This window comes from Myzus persicae, unplaced genomic scaffold, assembly GCF_001856785.1.
Source record: "Myzus persicae strain clone G006 unplaced genomic scaffold, MPER_G0061.0, whole genome shotgun sequence".
Lineage (NCBI taxonomy): Eukaryota > Metazoa > Arthropoda > Insecta > Hemiptera > Aphididae > Myzus > Myzus persicae.
This window is the reverse complement of record NW_019100814.1, coordinates 567348-587548: the sequence shown is the minus strand read 5'-3', so window position 1 is coordinate 587548 and position 20201 is coordinate 567348. Positions and strand designations below refer to the sequence as shown.

The window sequence follows — 20201 nt, the reverse complement described above, 5'->3', positions numbered from 1 at the left end:
GTCTATCACAGACGACTTTGTGTGGGGATAACGGAATTACGGCGTGATGTAATAAGTAATAACTAATAATTAATCTTTAGGTCTTTTTTCGGAACCATCGGCCATCTTTGTTGTTACGGCACACTAGTTACTACTAATTTCGTCGTAAATCATACTTTACGAGTAATACGCGTGTAAATAGTATTATTACAGCGGAGTTCGGACGATGGTGTTGATCGATATCAGTTATTATTTCTATATTTTTTTAAATCGCAATTGTAAAACAAAACGTATAGCCTATTGGTAATACGTTTTTTCGTCAAACCGCTTACAGTCATAATAAAGTATAGTATACCTATATATCATAATGGTCGTAGGTCGCTCTGTAATGCAATATTATTAGGCGGACATCGTTTGGATGACTTGACCACAACTACTTTACTGCAACAAATCGAAATCGCACTAATGAAACCCTTATTATTGTTATAATAGTAAATATGAAAATACAAATTACACACGTGGTCAATAAAAAACAGGTCACTGTACCCGCAGTTTTCAGTTATATGAACGATTAAGATTTGTCATCGTTATAGTTTATCATTTTTAAATATAACACATAATACATAGTAAATGTACTATACACTCTCATTGCTGGCACTGTGTTCAGACTATGAACCATATATTTTATAAATGTACTTATTAAGTCATTTTTTTGTTTGGGTACCTACGTAATAGGTACATAATATTATAATAATATGAAAAATATAGACTCGTGCGCTCGTGTAAAATAAATATTGTACCATACACAGAGTATTATTTTTTGTTTTAATCAAATTACACATATTATGCATTGTTTTCCCCGTTTTATTGAAAACGTTACCATTTTTTTATTACGTACCTACTATAAACATTAAACATGGTAGGTATAAGAGAAATTTTTTTAATTCCTATATTATATTATAGTAATTTTTATCACAAGTGAGTATGTGACAGATTTAATTAAAAATTTAAAATGCGGATAATATGCTGTGAATTAATATACCTTTAAATTTTTGATCCGTGAAAATTATAAAAACATTATTAAAGAGCTAAGGAAAATTAAGCGCAATTTTGCAATTTTACATTCATAAAACTAAATTTTAATTCAATAATAGCTGATAACATGTTTATGATTTAAATTCAATTTCTGCGCCACTTATATTTTTGCCCAATACCTTCGACAATAAAGGAAAACTTTCTTATTAATATTGTTACTTAAATTATAAGTGACGGCCCTGCAGATAATATTATAATTTATTACTGTTGTTATACATAAACAAATGTTGACGTAAACGTTTCAAACGAAAAATTAGTTGTTTAGTATTGTTTCAAGAATTCACATGGTATGATAACCGCGGTGTTAAAGTCTTTTCTAGGAAATAACAGTAATACTGTACAAACGTTTAATATAATTTATTATATCATTATTTTAATAGTAAAACGAATATTTTTAATCATTTACCGACAACGTAATTTATGTTTGCCCAAAATGCCTGTACGCGTAAACTACATTTTCATTCATTTATAATATGCGTTTACGAAATTGAAAATATTGAAATGAATAAATTACTCGTTTAAATATTATACATAGCATTGCATATTTGGAAATTTGTCAATGTTTTCATTTCTGACGAGATTCCTAACATTATACATACGATTATGGGGTAATTTGTGCGTATTTTTTTTGTATATTTACTATATTTATAAAAAGTCATATATTTACCCTTAGACTTTTTTTCCATTTGATTGATTATCACATTTGTCATTCCTCTTCAATCTCGACTACCCATCTCTCGTCGGAAAAGCAATGGGGAAAATAACGTTTACGAGTGTTTGAATTTACACATCCATTACACAATACGAATATATAATAGTATTCCGATATGCATCTTTTCGTTTTAAAACCACAATAACATCAAATCATAAAAACAATACTGATACGTGTTTTATACCTTCAGGGGGTGTAAACAGTAAGCATAATAATAATCTAATGACTTCCAATAACTTTGTGACTTACGACTGAATGAGTTATTTTCCTATACATATTATATTATGTAGTTATGACTATTATTTATTACCTTAAATGTACTACCTATATTAAAAGTGAATCATAAATAATTACGCTACAGAATAATAATTTAATATTTGAATGCTGAGATTAGTGCATGCGGTTATGATGCATTTCATATTTTTTATGATTAAACTGAGTTAACGTTATATGGGCAATGTTTCGGAGGATTTAAAATATGTTCTTATGATTAAAATAAAAGCATATTATAAAGCATCGACATTTATTAGTATTGTCGATAAATATTAATTATACGTTAATTAGAAACGTAATATTAATATTTTACGATTGATAATTAAAAAATATATAGTACCAATTTTATAATTAAATCTTGTATCTTAAAAAGCAAGGACAACTAAAGATTACTTAGCTATTGATCTCATAATGATTAGTAATTATTCCTTGATCTAAAATAATAATTAAATACCTAAGTGACTGCTTTTATTATAAACTATGTGTTTTTCACTCAGTTTTTCTACATTTTTTGTATTCGTTTTATTCATAGATGGTATTTGAAATGTTTATGTAAAAAGATTGAAAGATTTTAGTTGACATAGTCGTAGTTTCGATTAGTCGGTCTATATTTTCAATAAAATAATAAAAACAAAAAATTAAAAGTGATGGAATTTAACTTGTAGTAGGTATCGTTTTTCGAATGTAATGTAATTAAGAATTTAGGGTTACAAAAAAAGTGCCTAACTACCCTGTGCAGCAGAAACTTTGACAACTAACTAACTTATTTTATACTCTGCATTTATTATGTAAGTTCAAATATTTATTTTAATACTAAAGTAATACCAGTTTTGTTGAAAAGTATACATTTGACATTTTTAAGTAATTATGACGCGAACATATTGTTTTAATTGAAAAACCAGCATTTAATTTTAAAGTTATTAAGATAATTTATTAATAAGTTATATTTCTTAATGATGCATATAAATTGTATCACGTGTAATAATATACGGTAAGGCCTGCATGAATTCAAAAGGAAATTATTCGTCAATTCTACTTAAATTCAACAATTAATCTAAAAGAAATGTATTTAATGAAGACACATTAATGATTCATTTTTATTATGGAAGGTTATTTCTTCTTAGCAATGTTTTCATTGCAAGTCTTTCAATGAAAGATAATACATATTTTTTATAATATTATATAGGTGTAGCACGCTTTATTATACAGTGTATGTGTAAATTGTTTTACGTAATTTTCATTCTTTATAATGATATATTATTATACTTTGTTGAATATTTTTTTTCATATCAAACACTCGACCAATTCATATGGTAATTGATGTGAATCGTAAACAAATATAGGCACAACACAAAGTGAGTCCTATTCGATGTAACATTTGTGAGATGGCTGACAAGAAACACACCACTAAATCATAATAAATAATAATAATATCGTCGGACTGACTTCATACATATTTTATAAAAAGATATAAAAGGGAATATATATGTAGTATACTAGTATATAGAAGAAAGAAAAACGCTATTTAAAATGTTTCAATTTCCAATTCCCCGACATCTCTATATGCCGCATTGTGTGATACATCGCCGGCGTACACGGACCATATAATAATGTAACGAGTGAAAAAATATATAATAATAATAATAATAAAAAGTCGCAAGAAGGTACCTATAATATTGCCACGGACGGGATATCAACATCAATCTATAATGCCTACGCATGTGCGGACCAAAATACGAGTGGTCGTGACACGGTGTACACCCTAACGTATCGGCGAGTGGGAGGGGGAGGGATTAAATATTATTATTATTATTATTATTGTGTATGTCATAACATAAGAATATAATATACTTTGTACAGACGGCGGGTGGATTCCGAATAGCCGTCAAAACAATCTGAATGAGCGTACGGAGGGTAAAAAAAACATTGTGGATGTGCACCCGACATCACAGACAGAAAATCGAGTCATATTATTATTATTAATCGACACGTCTTCGACAAAGGTATATACCGCTCGTGGTACCTTCCTACCTACCTACCCAAAACATTCACACCGCGTCCTATACAAACCGGCGACTTCTAGATATTATTATATTCTCAAATTACATAACAACTGTGAAACCTAAGACTGAAAACACACGTCATATGGGCGACGGGGTTGTATAATAAACATAACTATATAATATACACCTGTTCGACAGTTTCACGTCTATTGGTGGTTAGTCTTTAAAATGCTATTAGAATACTTTAGAATACTATTTGTATGTTATATTATATTATATTGCACCACATCCGATATTGGTGTTTTAAAATAATGTTTACAAAGCGTAATTTTGTATTACTGGTGGTACGTTGCTCCGTTAATATTTGTATTTCAACACCTAGTAATAATAAATTATTATCCGTAGTGAAGGAAAACATAAATATATTTACAGGATATTTGTCGAGGGATGCAAAATATGATTTTTTGAATTTTTAAATATACTTGAATATCATATTTTCAAATTGTTGAGATTTTGTGTACTACTTGAAGAGTGTACTGTGGAGTTACAACCTTCTTTTTTTTTTTAGAAATATTATACTATAAAATTGTTTGGCAAATAATTTTTCTGCAAACGTTGAAGTATCAGCCTTAAAATTTGAACTATTAGTTTTTCAATCATTTAAATATTTGTATACTGAAGATAATAGCTCCATAATAATTAATTTTGAAGATTTGGTGACCATGGTGATTTGCAAATCTTCGTAATTAATATTAATTCATCAAAATTTATAATTCATAGGAATGGTACAAGTACAATAAATTATAGATTCAATTGAATTTGGGTTCACTCTTGATTCACTCTAGCTTCTGGATCAAATTGAATCTTTTTTCTACTTTTGTATAACTATTTTTAAAAACTATAATAATTATCTTTAGTATAAACACTATAAACATTTATTTTTAATAACTGAAAAACTACTCGTTCAAATTTTGAATTAGGTACAGAAATTAGGTAAAAAAATGTTCTAATTTCTATAAGTTAATTCACTAAATAATTAACAATGTAAAAGGCATGTTTTCGTCTGAAAAACGAAAGTTTGTATAGTCGCGGGTTTCTCTTTATGTAATACAAAAAGTCTCGAGAATTTAAAAATATTCATTATTCAAATTAAAAAATGTCGCTGATCATACTTGGTAGTCACCTTATGTCCTTATATACTTAACAAAACTCGATATATCATGATATTCTTACATAATATTACATCTACTTTTCTACCGATATTACGACGAAACACAATCTATTAATAACATAATATATACATTAATCTATCTCAGTTTATAAGCTTGTTTATTGCACTTAATAAGCCATTGTGTACATTATACTGTACTATAATAGGCGCTATAATGATTTCACACGTAAAAAGTTGCTATTAAGTCTTCTGTTACTGAATCTGCTAAAACTATATAAATATAACGATACCTTTTCAGTACCAAGATAATGTAATGGTTATAGGTATAATATCATAGTACGCACACACGCACACACGCACACACACTCACACGCATGTTTGAGCATATTGTTTTATATTATAATAATATATTAGTTCGTTAATAGTTTTTGAGCTAACACTTGCATAGTGGTTAATCAAATTAAGATTTTAGTCAGTTCATTATAAACTAGAAACTTAAAGCAATACAAAGCACGCGCACGTAACTTAAATAATAAACAAATTGAATAAGGAAAAACTAATTATTTTTTATTTGTTTCGTTATACAATTTATAAACGACGAATATATAATTGTACGTTAATCAGAAATTATTAAGTTTTGGGGTTTATTTTTCTTTGAACTGGTGAAAATAAAATAAAATGCTGTTATATTATAGTGCTGCAATAGTATACTGGTAGATTGTGCGGCCGTTGGAGCGAGTGTTTTATGTTATTAAAACAATTATGAGTTGAGCTCGATTTGCACAAAAACGGTCTAATTCAGCCAAAACATAATAATTCCTTGTACACAGTTCACATGCCTGCATAAGGGTTATTTTTCTTAATAATATATTAAAGAAATTCGATAAATTCAATTTTTTGTGTTAAACTACTCATAATAAATTGCAGGCTGAGTGATGAAAATGTTATTTGCAAAAAAATAATAATGCAAAATTACAATAGTCAGATCAATACATTCTTTAAGCTGTAAAATTATATTATAGGTACTTTTATAGTATATTAGATTTTTATTTTGAAAAATTTGTTGTTCGATCTTGTTTAGATATTCATTTATTTGGAATCTTAGACCAAATTATACAAAGCTAATTTTCGGACACATCGAGCTTGTTTATGGCATTTTTAATGTATTGCTTTGAATAATAATTTATGGTAAAAAAAACATAACTTTTTACTCAAATATTAAATACACAAATACCAAGTTATATATTTATATTGTAAATACATATTTTGCATTTTATATATACCTACATGTTCATGTTATTTTATTTATTTATGTGAGCAAGTTTGCGTATGTGTGGGCCACAGTACAAGCATATACAACCACAAGTACCGAGATGTTTTGTTCTTTTCCTTTAAAATCTATTATTATAGTGAACTGGAGTCAATAAATGTTTAGTCTGATTCTTGAATTTATATGTTTAAAAATCCAAATCACCATACTTTATATAGCATCGGGAATGGTCTATAATAGACTAAAGTTGTTAAAAACTTTTCCTCTTTTATTACGGTACTGGGGTCAACGATGTTTGTCATTTGTTATAGGTCGTTTTACTTTTATAATCCGTTTAGGATATTTTTGGGACCAAAAGTGACTTTGAATGTCTTCCGGCCAATAGATTTTAAACGGAATGTCAAGTTGTTTTCGAGACACACGGCTATACGAAAGTAAAAATGGAAGGTTATAAGTACGGATATCGGTGGTTATGATCAAAATATCTAATACATTTGAAAACGGATAAACCTATTTCTTATCGAACAATATAGTAAATTAGGTACATTCGTTTTGACTACAATGTGATCTGAATGTTTATTATGTTATCAGTTAGAAAGGTATGTAGTACTCTAAAGATTACGAGAAATATAATATTTTATATTAAAACGAATAACTCATATAAAAAAAATCCAATTCTCTATCATAATTCATACGTTTCGTATTTTGCATGCTTAACGGCGGTCATAGTATTTTAAGATACGATTCTGAGCAGATGTTAATTTGTCAATTTTTTTGACGTCAACGTTTTATTAGACATTTTCACATTTTCAGTTATTTTTTGTCAACAAATGTAATTTAATATCAAATGAAAAACTAAAATCTAACGAGTCAGGTAAGTCAATGTGTTGTATTAATCCACAGTCTAAGTTATAAATCTATTATTATTTTCAAACGAATGGCATAGTATGGTTGCATCTAAGCTAAGTTTAAATCATAAAATGTTAACCACCAATTTATGATAAATAAAATGTACTTTCTCTCGTAATAAATCGTAATAAAACAAAACCGGAGAAGTCCCTCTGACATAAAATGTTAGGTTTCAAGTGTACATTACTCGCTGTAATGTATGCGTTAAATTGTGATTCATGCGTATTGTATATGAAAAATGATTTTAAGCTTTTACGTCTATTTATAAGGATATTTTATAATCAATTAAAATAAGTATTTGAAATTTGGAAATCATTTACTCCAAAATGATTGACTATAGTTTTGTATGATAATAGCAATGAAACTATTTATTTATTAGTTTGATAATATTAAAACTTATAAAAATAAAAGCCGAAATTCAGTAGAATGGTGTAAATTTATTATTAATTAAAAATTATTCTAAATATTTTGAAATTTAAAAAAAAATAGAATAGAGAAGAATAATTTACATGATGGCAAAGTTAGGTTTTTCTTTATTTTGCGCATGAAAAATCAATATTTAAAAAACAAACACCTAAAAAAGTCGTAAAAATGCATTTTCAATATTTTTAATTACTGTGAAAACAATTTATGAGTTATGAGGAGCTTTGTATGAAATGTTCATGCTTAAAAAAACAAAATATTTTTAGTTATAATATCAAGAATAGAAAAAATATTTTGTGAACACTTAAGAATTTCTAGAGTAATTAACTAAAACAAAAATTCAATATAAATTTCGTCTAAAACTGTTGTGTTTCAACAAAAAAAGAAACAATTCCTGGTTTTATAAATTTGTTAATAGTTTTTCTCGATTATTTCGAAAATTGTTTACCTTGTACCTAAATTAGGTATAATCATTGGTTATTTTACTATTAAAAACTATCCCCTAATATTATAAGTTGAAAATTGGAACATTTTTACTACATAAAACACGAAAAAAATATTTATAAAAAGATACATCATCGTAAAACCAATAGGTATACATTAAACGCTTCGCTTGGAATCCAAACTAAAGGAATCTCCGCAATTGCACGATATCATAAAGTATGATCTTTAAAATAATATAAACATATTCCAAATACAACTTTGGTGGTTGTACTAAAAACTTGTTATTTTTAACTCTTGAAGTGTTTTTCTAGAAGAAAAAAACAAGTATAAAGCTTAACCACTCTGTTTTGTAAACTTATAGTATGTACAATATTGTATAATGTGCTATAAAACATTTAGATTTCATTAAATAGACACTCTGTTCATTTCACGAAATAACATCCACAGCAACGACGTCTTAAAATACTCCTCAATAATGACTACCTATATAAAGACTCTAAAATTATAGTTTATAGTCATACATTTTTTATAGTATATTTACAATAATATTTTTATTTAAAATGGATTATAACGTATCTAAAAATAAAAATTTACTTTTGATTACATTATCACATTAGAAGTACTGTACTGATATTCTATCGTATAATCCTATAATGGTGTTATTTCTGTGTGATGTCGTTTTTGTTATCGTGGATTAGTGTTGACAGCAAATCAATTATTCGGACACCCTCCACGACACCGTTATACCATAATAATATAATTTACCCAGTCTGATGCAAATGATACCTCTAATGCACGTTAACGTGGTCACTGTTCACACGGCTATTATATTATTGGTTCGTTACGTTATGGCCACTGCATCAGTAATATGTTCATTTCACACCAAATAATAAACACATATTACATATACATATATACTATATATACCTACACAGATAGTTTAGTCGGCACTAGACACTAAAAACGATACGAAATTACCATAATCCATCATAGATAATAATCCATACACATAACATATAAGTACTCGATTTAGTATGATGATTCCAAGCACACAATAAGTCAAAGTTTTCAGTTCAAACATTATGATAACGAAATTAACGAAATAACATAATAAACGTATGGAGATGGTCATAAATACAGTATAACATTATACTTATAATACTCACAATATTTTGTTCGCAAATTTACATAATATAGTATGATCATGAAGCACACACGACCTAATATTATTATATACTAATCTATTTTTATAAAATACCCACACTGAATAAATAATTCGATTCCTCAGTAAGTAGTATCTATATTATGTAACATAAATCAATAGTAAAGTTTTCTATTGAAGTTATAACTTATAAGAACAACTCTAAATGACTTAAAAACTATCAACTTTTTTTTAAACGTATTAAATATGAACGAACTTGAAACAAAAAAAAAAGACCATTGTGTATCTATTATATCCACTGAGCAAAAACAACATTTCACATGAATTACATTGTTGACTTTGAATATATTCGTATACAGTATTGACATTTATTTTATGTTAGTAAAATTTAAATTATTTTCACAACGTGTCCGCTTTTATTCTATGTGAACAATAATAAAGTGAAGAACGCTTATTGACAGGTTTTGACTTGTAAATATTTTAATAACTGACTCAATCAAAAAGTTTCATCTTTTGTTTAGTTTTAATGACAGCACATTTTATATAATACTTTCCGGAAAGTTGCTCAAACATAAATATTTATATTACCGTTACGAATAGTATATTACATTTTCATCAAGTCTATTTACTACAAATCATTATTACTATTATTTAAATAAAATACCATCTAACTTTTAGGAAAATATTTATTTTGCTCATGACTTATAAACCACAATCAATAATTGCAGTATGGTACTATCTACACATTTTAGTTTTGGACTAAGGAAACATTGTTTATATAACCGTTACATAACTATAACTAGTGATAATATAATATATAAAATATATAAATAAATATCTATATATATATATATATATATATATATATATAATATAATAATATTATCAATTAATGTGTATAATTTTAACAATCAATTGTGGTCTCGATTGCGATACGATAACCAGTCGTCTACAAATACCTTAGAATCTGCAAACCTATTTTCAAATTACTTTTCTAGTGTCTATATCCTCGGCACGGTATTATCGGACAATCAAGCTACACTTCTAACTACTACAACAAACATTAATCTTAATTTAGGAACCTGGTCTATAAGTGAACTTGAAATTTTTGATTATTTAAACTCTTAAGATATAAATTTGGGGACCGGACCTGATGGAATACCCTCTTTATTTCTAAAGTCCTTTAGTTCCGTTTTTGTAAAATCTTACAATTTATCTTTAATAAATCTTTAAGTTTTCCTGAGATTTGGAAAAAATATTTTATTACGACAATACATGAATCCGGCAATAAACAATGTATTATTAATTATAGACCTATCTCTAAATTGTCTCTGATCCCAAAGATGTTCGAGACGTTACTAAAAAAAAAGCTTACTTTAATCTTGTCACCGCATATTTGTCACAAGCAACATGGATTTAGACCTAAAATGTCAATATCCACAATAACATCTGTTACTTACCAACCCGCAATACTATCAGCTTTGTATAATTGAATACAGTTTCATTCTATTTACACAGATATTAAAAAAGGGTTTAGTAAGGTTAATCATAATTTACTTATCTCGAAATTGAAATTATTTACTTCCTCCGGTCAACTTTTAAATTGGATTAAGTCATGTTTAAGTAACCTTGCCCAAGCTGTGAAATTGCCTTTCTATCTTTCAACAGATTTTCAATTAATCTCAGGTGTACCTCAAAGACCTATGTCCACTCTAGTGTATTCTATTTATAAATGATCTACATACTATTTTTGATACCAAAATTCACTTATTATTATTTGTTGTGGACTCTAAAATATTTTCAATAATTGAATCTTCTTCCGACGCAATAAAATTTAGACAAACTACTCAATTATAGTCATGGTTATTACTTACCTCTAAATGTAAATAAGTGTAGTGTCATATATTTTAATCACTCAAAAAATCCTATAACTTACAAGTAAAAGATTTACAATTCAAAATTAATTAGCAAGAGTTAATAAAGACTTGAATATTTTAATTGATCAAAATATGTCTTTTTCTTTACACATTTATTCGACTTTTAATAAAGCCTTCAAAATGTTAGGATTTATAAATAGAAATACGATTAACTAAAAAAATATTAAACCCTTAATTATATTATACTTTTCTCAAGTTAGATCAAACCTTGAATTTGGGTCTGTGGTGTGGTCCCCAAGTTCTATAAAAATACAGAAACGTTCAACATACATATCTTAAAATGATATGCTTTAAATTAAATTTGCCGATCTCTAGGGATTCTTACAACTTGCAAGTTTCTCTACATGGAATTTAATTTTGTGAACTAAGGAGTAAAGTTGATGATCTCGTGTTTCCATATGATTTATTAAACGGCAATATTGACTCTCCTGATTTAATTTCCATGTGGTTTGTTTTAATGTTGGTAATCACTGCTTAAGAAAGAATAATTTATTTTTGTTATTATAACTATAGTTTCGACTCTTTTTTTCCTAAAGTACTCTAATAAGCAAACCATATATCTAATTATGTTGACTTTTTCCTAACGCCATTTAACGTTTTTAAACAGAATGTATTATTAGCTTAAGCAATATTCATATTTGATTTTAGGTACTCAAACACTATTTGTTAACCTTTACTTTTATATGTCCACTTTGTTCACCTACGCTATATTATATTATGTGATTACCAGTCATATCATGTTCTTAATATTATAAGCTTTACCAGATAAGATAATAATATAGATTTAACTTTGTAAAATAAGGTTCTTACCTGTTGAAATAATAATGAAAAAATAAATAAATACGAGTATATAAATTAAACTTTAAAATTGAGAGTTTAGAGTAAACGAAATAAAATATGTTGATGTAAAATACATTAAATATTCATTCTAGGTCTCTAGGAAACACTAATTTGTACAGTATTATATCTCAACATTAACTTAAACTTATCGATTCACCTAAAGTTATTCAAAAACCTATATACATTATATTTGATTTACCATATTATAATTATGTTTAATATCTTTTTGAAGATCGAGTTTCAGAAAATATAATTGAATATTGTTGGAAAATTACACAATACGTTCATCTTATTCTTAAATAAATTATCAATGACAATTATTTCACGTCTAAGGTAATTATTATTATTTTTCAAATTATTAAAATTGGACTAATACTAAACATAGAAACACATTTATCTTTTTTTTTTCTTATATCAATTTCGGTACTTTTTACTCGTTAAGTGTAGGGTAAATACTTTGAAAATCAAAAAACGTTCAAAGTGCCATCCATCAATAAATGAAATTTTTAATTTAAAAATTTTTTACCCATATGAAACTCTTAAAACACACAGTCTAACATAATATTATAAACTAAAAATATTAAGTGACATAATATCCATCATAAACATAATAATTTTTAAAGTTTAAGGTAACTTTAAAATATTATTGTTATTATTCAAGTTTGCCTTCAACTAAATAAAAAGTTCATAGAAAATGTAAAATATAATGTTTACACAAACCAGCATCACGTTCGAAGAAATTATGTATAATTTATATGCTAAAACATTGAATTATTTTATTATAAATCGCATGACTTGAGACAGCAGGCTGCCTAAAGCGTACCGAGAACAAAAGTACCTAATAGAATCGAATATTATTTTTTATTTGATTTATTTGAATGGACGACATAAGACAAAAAGCAATACGCTTAAGTCTGTGTGAAACGAAAACGAATACCTACTACCATTTAAAATGTATAAAACTATAAAAGAAAAAAATGTTACGAAATTAGTTAATTAACTAATGATAATAAAGATATTAGATTAACATAAATATCCACTAACCATTGATTTGTTTTTTTAAAAATGAGCATGAATAATATTGAAAATTAGTAATTAACAAAAATGTAGACATTTTCCTGAAGCTAGATGTTCTTGTAATACAAAAAATTTAAAATACGTCATGTATTGGCGACACCAAAGCAAAACACAAGACCGAACATTTTTGCTTTACGTGACTGATAAGAATTTTTTTTTTGTGTTAACTATTGGTTATTTTATATTTTTATAGATTACATTGTGGTAAAAACACACGTCTATACGGACTTGTCATATTTTCTCCCTGATGTAATATTCATATCAGAATGATCGAATTTCGGAGAAAATTATGGAACGCAGGTACCCACACGCCCAACGTAGGTACCTGCAATAGGTACCATATGATAATTTGTTGTGTCTACAGTCTATCAATCGTTTCATGTGCGTACGAACGGACTTCTGTTAAAATATTTCGTCTGCCTAAAACAATATTTTTACTCCTTAGTTTTCGGTCACAGTGATAATGTCTAAAAAAATGTGTCGTTTTAATTTATTATTTGTTCTATGTATTTTAATTTTAACTGTGTCGAGTTTAAGTTTTGCGAAACCAGTAGACCGTAAGTAGCTAGTAATAATATAATAACTAACCATATTACATCAACTAATACGATATAAAGAGCCATATTGAAATTGTTTCCATTGTTCATTTAAATTTTAAAGATTAAACATACTAAATTTAAATATGGTAGTTCACGAACGTCAATAAATATATTAATAAATTTATAATAAAGTACAAATAATACTCTCCGTCAAATATAACTTATTTTCACAAATTTTTATGTTTAAGTGTTTGACGGTAATATTATGATGTACATTTTAAAAGCTTACTAAACAATGAACAAAATTCTTTTTTTTTCACCATAACATTTTTAATGAACCTTGCATTAAAAGAAAACAGCGAAATTCAACATTTTAAAATGTAGTTTCGATTCAAGTAAATTGTCAAATAACACAGATAAGCCTGATCATTTTATCAAGTATTTTTAATATACCATCAGGTTTTATACTTTTATATATACGTTTTTAGCAAATGTGTTGGTCAAGAAAATAATTCAGTAATTTAGGCGTTTCATTTTGATATAAGTATTATTTAAAAACTATAAATATCAATGTTATCGATTATTTGGTAAAAATATTTCCAAAAGCTCAGCATTTAATAGAAAAAGAGTATCAATTATATATAGGCGCAATTGATGATACTGTGACTTTAGAAATGTAATGCCATCAGACTGTCCATGTACATGACTGATTATAGCTACTTATTTTATGTCCAGAATATATTGTTAAGTTTTTGAAGATTAAACGCTCAAAAATGAAGCTATTAATCATAAAAAAATCAAAAGTTTTTTTAACACAACTAAGTGTCATCATAGATGACAAAAGTTCAATCATATGAAGAATTTAATCGAAAAAAATGTTTCTAATAAATTACGATAAAATGACCTCGAACGCTCAATATTGGGCAAGCTGATGTTTTTTTTTAAACTCCGTTAAGTTAATTTTTTCCATTGATAAGAAACAGTTAATTTAATTTTTGGTTAACTTATAGTTATGCTAAAAGTTGTTGAGTTAAATTTTTTTTGAACAAAACCATACTACCCTACATTATTTTTTACCAACACAAAACTATGGGAAGGTAGTATAGTATTTAAAGTATTTCTATAATATGTAGTATTTCATTGAAAAAATAATAATTATGATAAAAAGTGATAATTCCTATCTAATAACTAATAACTAGGCATTGTGTAATAATAGGTACATTAATAGGTACCTAAAAATAATGAGTTGTATTACTTTTTGTTTGTAATAGACTATTCGGATATTTTCAATTGTCAAATATTATATATATTTTTGTGTACTAGATATTAACAACTCTTAATTAAATTAAAATACTATATTAATATTATATACTATTATGTAATAAAATATTATAAATAATATTATTGTTGTGTCTTATACAATTTTGAACATATATAAACTTCAATAAGTCATTTTAAATATTTTGATTTCCTAAAATTAAACATACTCGCACGATTGAATTCAGTAGGTATAAAAATAATTTCACCATTGGCAGTAAGTAAGTATAGTAATTTAATATTCATAAATTGTTATTGTATTATTATACAATAATATTTCGATTTCTAATAAAGTATACACTATCAAAATCGTTTCCTAGTATTAACCGTTAAGTATACTACCCTTGGCTACAATTTTCGACAAATGGCACTCTTCAAAAATAATAAAACTAGTCTATTTGTAACACCAATCATTTTAAACATACATTTTATTTTCAATAAGTCAATGTTAACGAAACAATTAACCCCAAATACTCGATTGAATTGTCATAAACAAACATACAATATTGAAAACAAAATAATTTAACTTAACTTAGGTAGACCTCTAAAAAAAAATAATAATAATTCTTATAAAAGCAATTAACTTCAGTTTGTAGTTAAATTAGCGGAAACAAAAAAGTAGTTAGTTAAGTTAAACAGTTAAATTTAAATAATATTCATTTATAATGCTTTTTAAGATCCGTAGAAATTTAATATTGTTACATTCTAGGATTATTTAAATTATTATGTATATTGTACTTTAATTTATCAGTATTTTTTTCAACAAACGTTTGGACTTAGGTGATTTAATTTTATCACTCATATTTTACAACTCTATTATATGCATAGTTTCATACGTAATATTTTATTTTAAACTATACATTGGAAATTAAAATATAACATATTATAAGAACTTACTTAAGATTATAATTTAGAAGTATCTTATTATTACAAAATGTATTTTATAAGCTTAAAAGATGAACTATTATAAAGCTTTGGGCTATTACTAAAATCATTTTTTTTTAAACTACCTAATTTTTGAATAAATAAGTAATCAACTGTGAAACAATAGATAAAAGCTCAACGCTGAATCCCATGGATTCTAACAAATCAGCGACTCATATACTTGTCAACGCTAGAAAAGTAAATTATATTTTTAAATTCGGTTAGGTAAACTATTGTTTTTAAATACAATTTAAAATAAATGAATAGATTTTTTGAAGAATAGTGAAATAAAATTTACTTAAGAAACACCATTAACTTCAATCAATAAATTAAGTTAATTTAAAAAAAAATATTTATTAAGTATTACAATTAATAAGTAATACATAATATTACATTAACTACTTAGATGATAATTCAATAAAATTAGTGTGGAGTAGATCGTCGATGGCATAAAAACGATGTTCCGCAATAGAAAATTGGTTGAAGTAAATATAATGTCTTAAATAAGTATTGTTGTAAATAAATTCCTGCAGTTCAATGAGTGAGAAATGAAAAGAAAAATGTATAATTGATCTAAATAGGTAGATTAGTAGGTATCTTAAAAATAAATATAAATCGAAATGGACACAACCCACTATAATTGTGTTAATAAATATTTTTATTTTTTATGAATATAATCAATTAGACAGTGTGCTCTATAAATTCCCTTTAGATCTGCCAAAAATGATTCCCCGATATTGCTAATTTGTTTACCATCATACATTTGTTTTGTCTTAAAATAAAAACAATGATAAATTCTGAATCAAAACTATTCATATTGATAGCAATATGATAAATTAATACATTTTTAGTTAATCAGCCACCTACAGTTAAATTTAATATATATATATACTTATAAATTTATGAATTTTGTCAAAATTTGAACTTTAAATGTATATAAAAAAATAATTGTGTCTATACATCTATAATATTGTTGAACTGGTATTGAAGTATCTTTTGAAGAAAAAAAACACGCATACCTTTTTAAATACAGCACATTAATCGCTACGCTCAGAATATAAAAATAAAATATATTTAACACTATTATAGAATAAAATATTATTATTATTTTAATCCTTTTAATTATGTTTCAAAATGTAGAAGAAAGTTCAAAAGAGGCATCTCCACAAGAAATTACAGAAACCACATTTTCACCAGCAATAACAGGAGCTCCAAATACATATCCGAACATAGATAATCCATCCACTGTAGTTAACCCAATCACATTTTCAAGTGAGATGACCACTTTACCGTCAACTATATATAACCCAAGCACATTTCCGATCGTTGAAACAAATCCACCGTCGTCACCTGCTACTACAATACCTCCAGACTCATCTTCGCCAACAACTACAGAAAGTCCAAGCACATATCCACCGTCGTCACCTGCTACTACTATACCTCCAGACTCATCTACGCCAGCAACTAGAGAAAGTCCAAGCACATATCCACCGTCGTCACCTGCTACTACTATACCTCCAGACTCATCTACGCCAGCAACTAGAGAAAGTCCAAGCACATATCCACCGTCGTCACCTGCTACTACTATACCTCCAGACTCATCTACGCCAGCAACTAGAGAAAGTCCAAGCACATATCCACCGTCGTCACCTGCTACTACTATACCTCCAGACTCATCTACGCCAGCAACTAGAGAAAGTCCAAGCACATATCCACCGTCGTCACCTGCTTCTACTATACCTCCAGACTCATCTACGCCAGCAACTAGAGAAAGTCCAAGCACATATCCACCGTCGTCACCTGCTACTACTATACCTCCAGACTCATCTACGCCAGCAACTAGAGAAAGTCCAAGCACATATCCACCGTCGTCACCTGCTTCTACTATACCTCCAGACTCATCTACGCCAGCAACTAGAGAAAGTCCAAGCACATATCCACCGTCGTCACCTGCTACTACTATACCTCCAGACTCATCTACGCCAGCAACTAGAGAAAGTCCAAGCACATATCCACCGTCGTCACCTGCTTCTACTATACCTCCAGACTCATCTACGCCAGCAACTAGAGAAAGTCCAAGCACATATCCACCGTCGTCACCAGCTACAACAAAAGCTCCAAGTACATTGCCACCTACCACAACAAAAGCTCCACCTCTGGAAAAACCAGAAATAATATTATGCCACGAATTTGCACTCTTTTTTTATCACTGTAAAACTTCATATGCTGTATATATAGTTAATTCAATTCAAAAACTAGTACATAAACTTGTCTAGAATACTACTAAACGCTACAACCTTACAAATATTATTGTCATCTACGTATAGCTTAAATTATATTTAATAACTATCATAAATATATGTTTTATGCTGTTATTAGAATTATCTTTAACATAAAAAAACTCGTATTTATTTAAACTTGTGTAATTTACTAGTACATGTAGTTTATACAATATTATACACCCTCAACTATTATAAATATCAATGTTAAATCTGTCATTGCTATTATTTCTGGAGGCTGGATGATTTATACACATTTTCCGCTCTTAAACATCGAGACGGTTTAATGGCGATAAACAATATAATAAAAACGTCTTCTTCGAACTTTTTATCATATATAATAATGCAAAATACGCATAATGAACGGGTCATATTTCCTGTCTGGAGTAGTTGAGTAGTTTGTGTGTAAGGGTAAGTATAAACTATCTAGCAAATTTTGGCATACTATTCCAAACGGATAAACAAAATAGATGTGTTATTTTAAATAACATAATTCATTTATAGAATTAAAAAAATAATGGTATCCCAATAAATGCATTTGCAAGTTATAACGTATACGTTATAACCCTTTAATGTCACCTAAATAATCATTAGAGTAGTACCTAAGTGCCTTACATTTATTTTAATAACATATATCAGTAATTTATTTAACAGAAATCAAAAATAAAGTATTATAAATGGTAATGAGTATTGAGTATAGGTGTATTAATAATAATTAACAGTGACGAATATTTATAATAATTAAATCATTATTATTCTAGTACAATTATTACTCTAAACAGTCTAAACAATACAATATTGTGATTCAACTGACATACAGTTAAACGGATATAATGCAAAATTGCACCATTTACGAGTATTCAATCTCTAGGTCCCTAGAGCAGTACAGAATAAAGTAATATTAATAATATAGTATGGTAATGCATTTATGAAATTACAGATTATAAAAATAAAGAAGTACTTGTAAAATATTGTCTAGTTAGAACCGCAATAGCTTTTCTAATTATGATTTGAGTTAATTTTTGAAGTTATACTTCTTTATGGAGGGTAACAAAAAAAGAAGACCGCCACGAGTGATTTGAGAGTTACCGTTGCTATAACAGTAGCTGTTCCATACGCGATTGTAGGAGTTACTAGTTGGCATCAAAATTATTGTTACAATATCAGTGTTAATTTATTGACTTTATTTATTTATTGTCAATTAATATACATAACTGAATATATGAATAAGGTAAATGATATTCGTTTTGAAATCACTTTTCTGACTTCGGCACAAACGTCAAGCGACAAGAAGGTACATATTAATATTGTATATTCTAAACAAGTACCAAGTATGAAGTAAGTATGCATTATTCTATTATTATCATATATTTTAAACTTTGAAGCAAATGGGTATCATAATCTATGCAGACAATTTTGAGTGACGTTTCATCAACTTTTAAGCGATTACAAACACTTAATCATCAAATATTGAATACATTTATTGTACAAGTGAATTATAGAAAATTGAATAGGGTTTAACTATTTAAATGTCAAATTATAAAATTAAAATGAAATATTTTATCAAAATTAATATTATTTATATAGGTACTTAAAAGGACATAATATGTACTATTAATACTTCGTAATAATTTGTCAATTTAATATACTAACCAACTTGTATTTTTAAACGCTTAAACAAATATTAAAATAATGATTTTGAAGTTTCATTGTCATATCAAATTGTAGTAACATAATATGAGATGAACCTAGAATTAACTTATCAGTTTTCAAGTCATCAAGATTAAATTGCAAATTTGATATATATTATAAAAAAAACTTAACAAAATATTTTTAAGTGCCTATCT

General features: G+C 27.1%; 1 protein-coding gene across 1 annotated transcript; it reads left to right on the top strand.

Moving 5' to 3' along the window:
* Positions 1 to 7239: 7239 nt before the first annotated feature.
* LOC111026255 (vegetative cell wall protein gp1-like) lies at positions 7240 to 18543 on the top strand. Its single transcript, XM_022304302.1, has 3 exons — positions 7240 to 7377; positions 13489 to 13852; positions 17216 to 18543. The coding sequence occupies exons 2-3, from the start codon at positions 13759 to 13761 to the stop codon at positions 18349 to 18351; spliced, it is 1230 nt and encodes a 409-aa protein (XP_022159994.1). The 5' UTR covers positions 7240 to 7377; positions 13489 to 13758; the 3' UTR covers positions 18352 to 18543.
* The last annotated feature ends 1658 nt before the right edge of the window (positions 18544 to 20201 follow it).

Coding starts and splice junctions, on each gene's coding strand:
- LOC111026255 (XM_022304302.1), top strand. CDS start 13,759: ATGTCTAAAAAAATGTGTCGTTTTAATTTATTATTTGTTCTATGTATT. Junction 13,853..17,215: donor TTTTGCGAAACCAGTAGACC/GTAAGTAGCTAG, acceptor TTCAAAATGTAG/AAGAAAGTTCAAAAGAGGCA.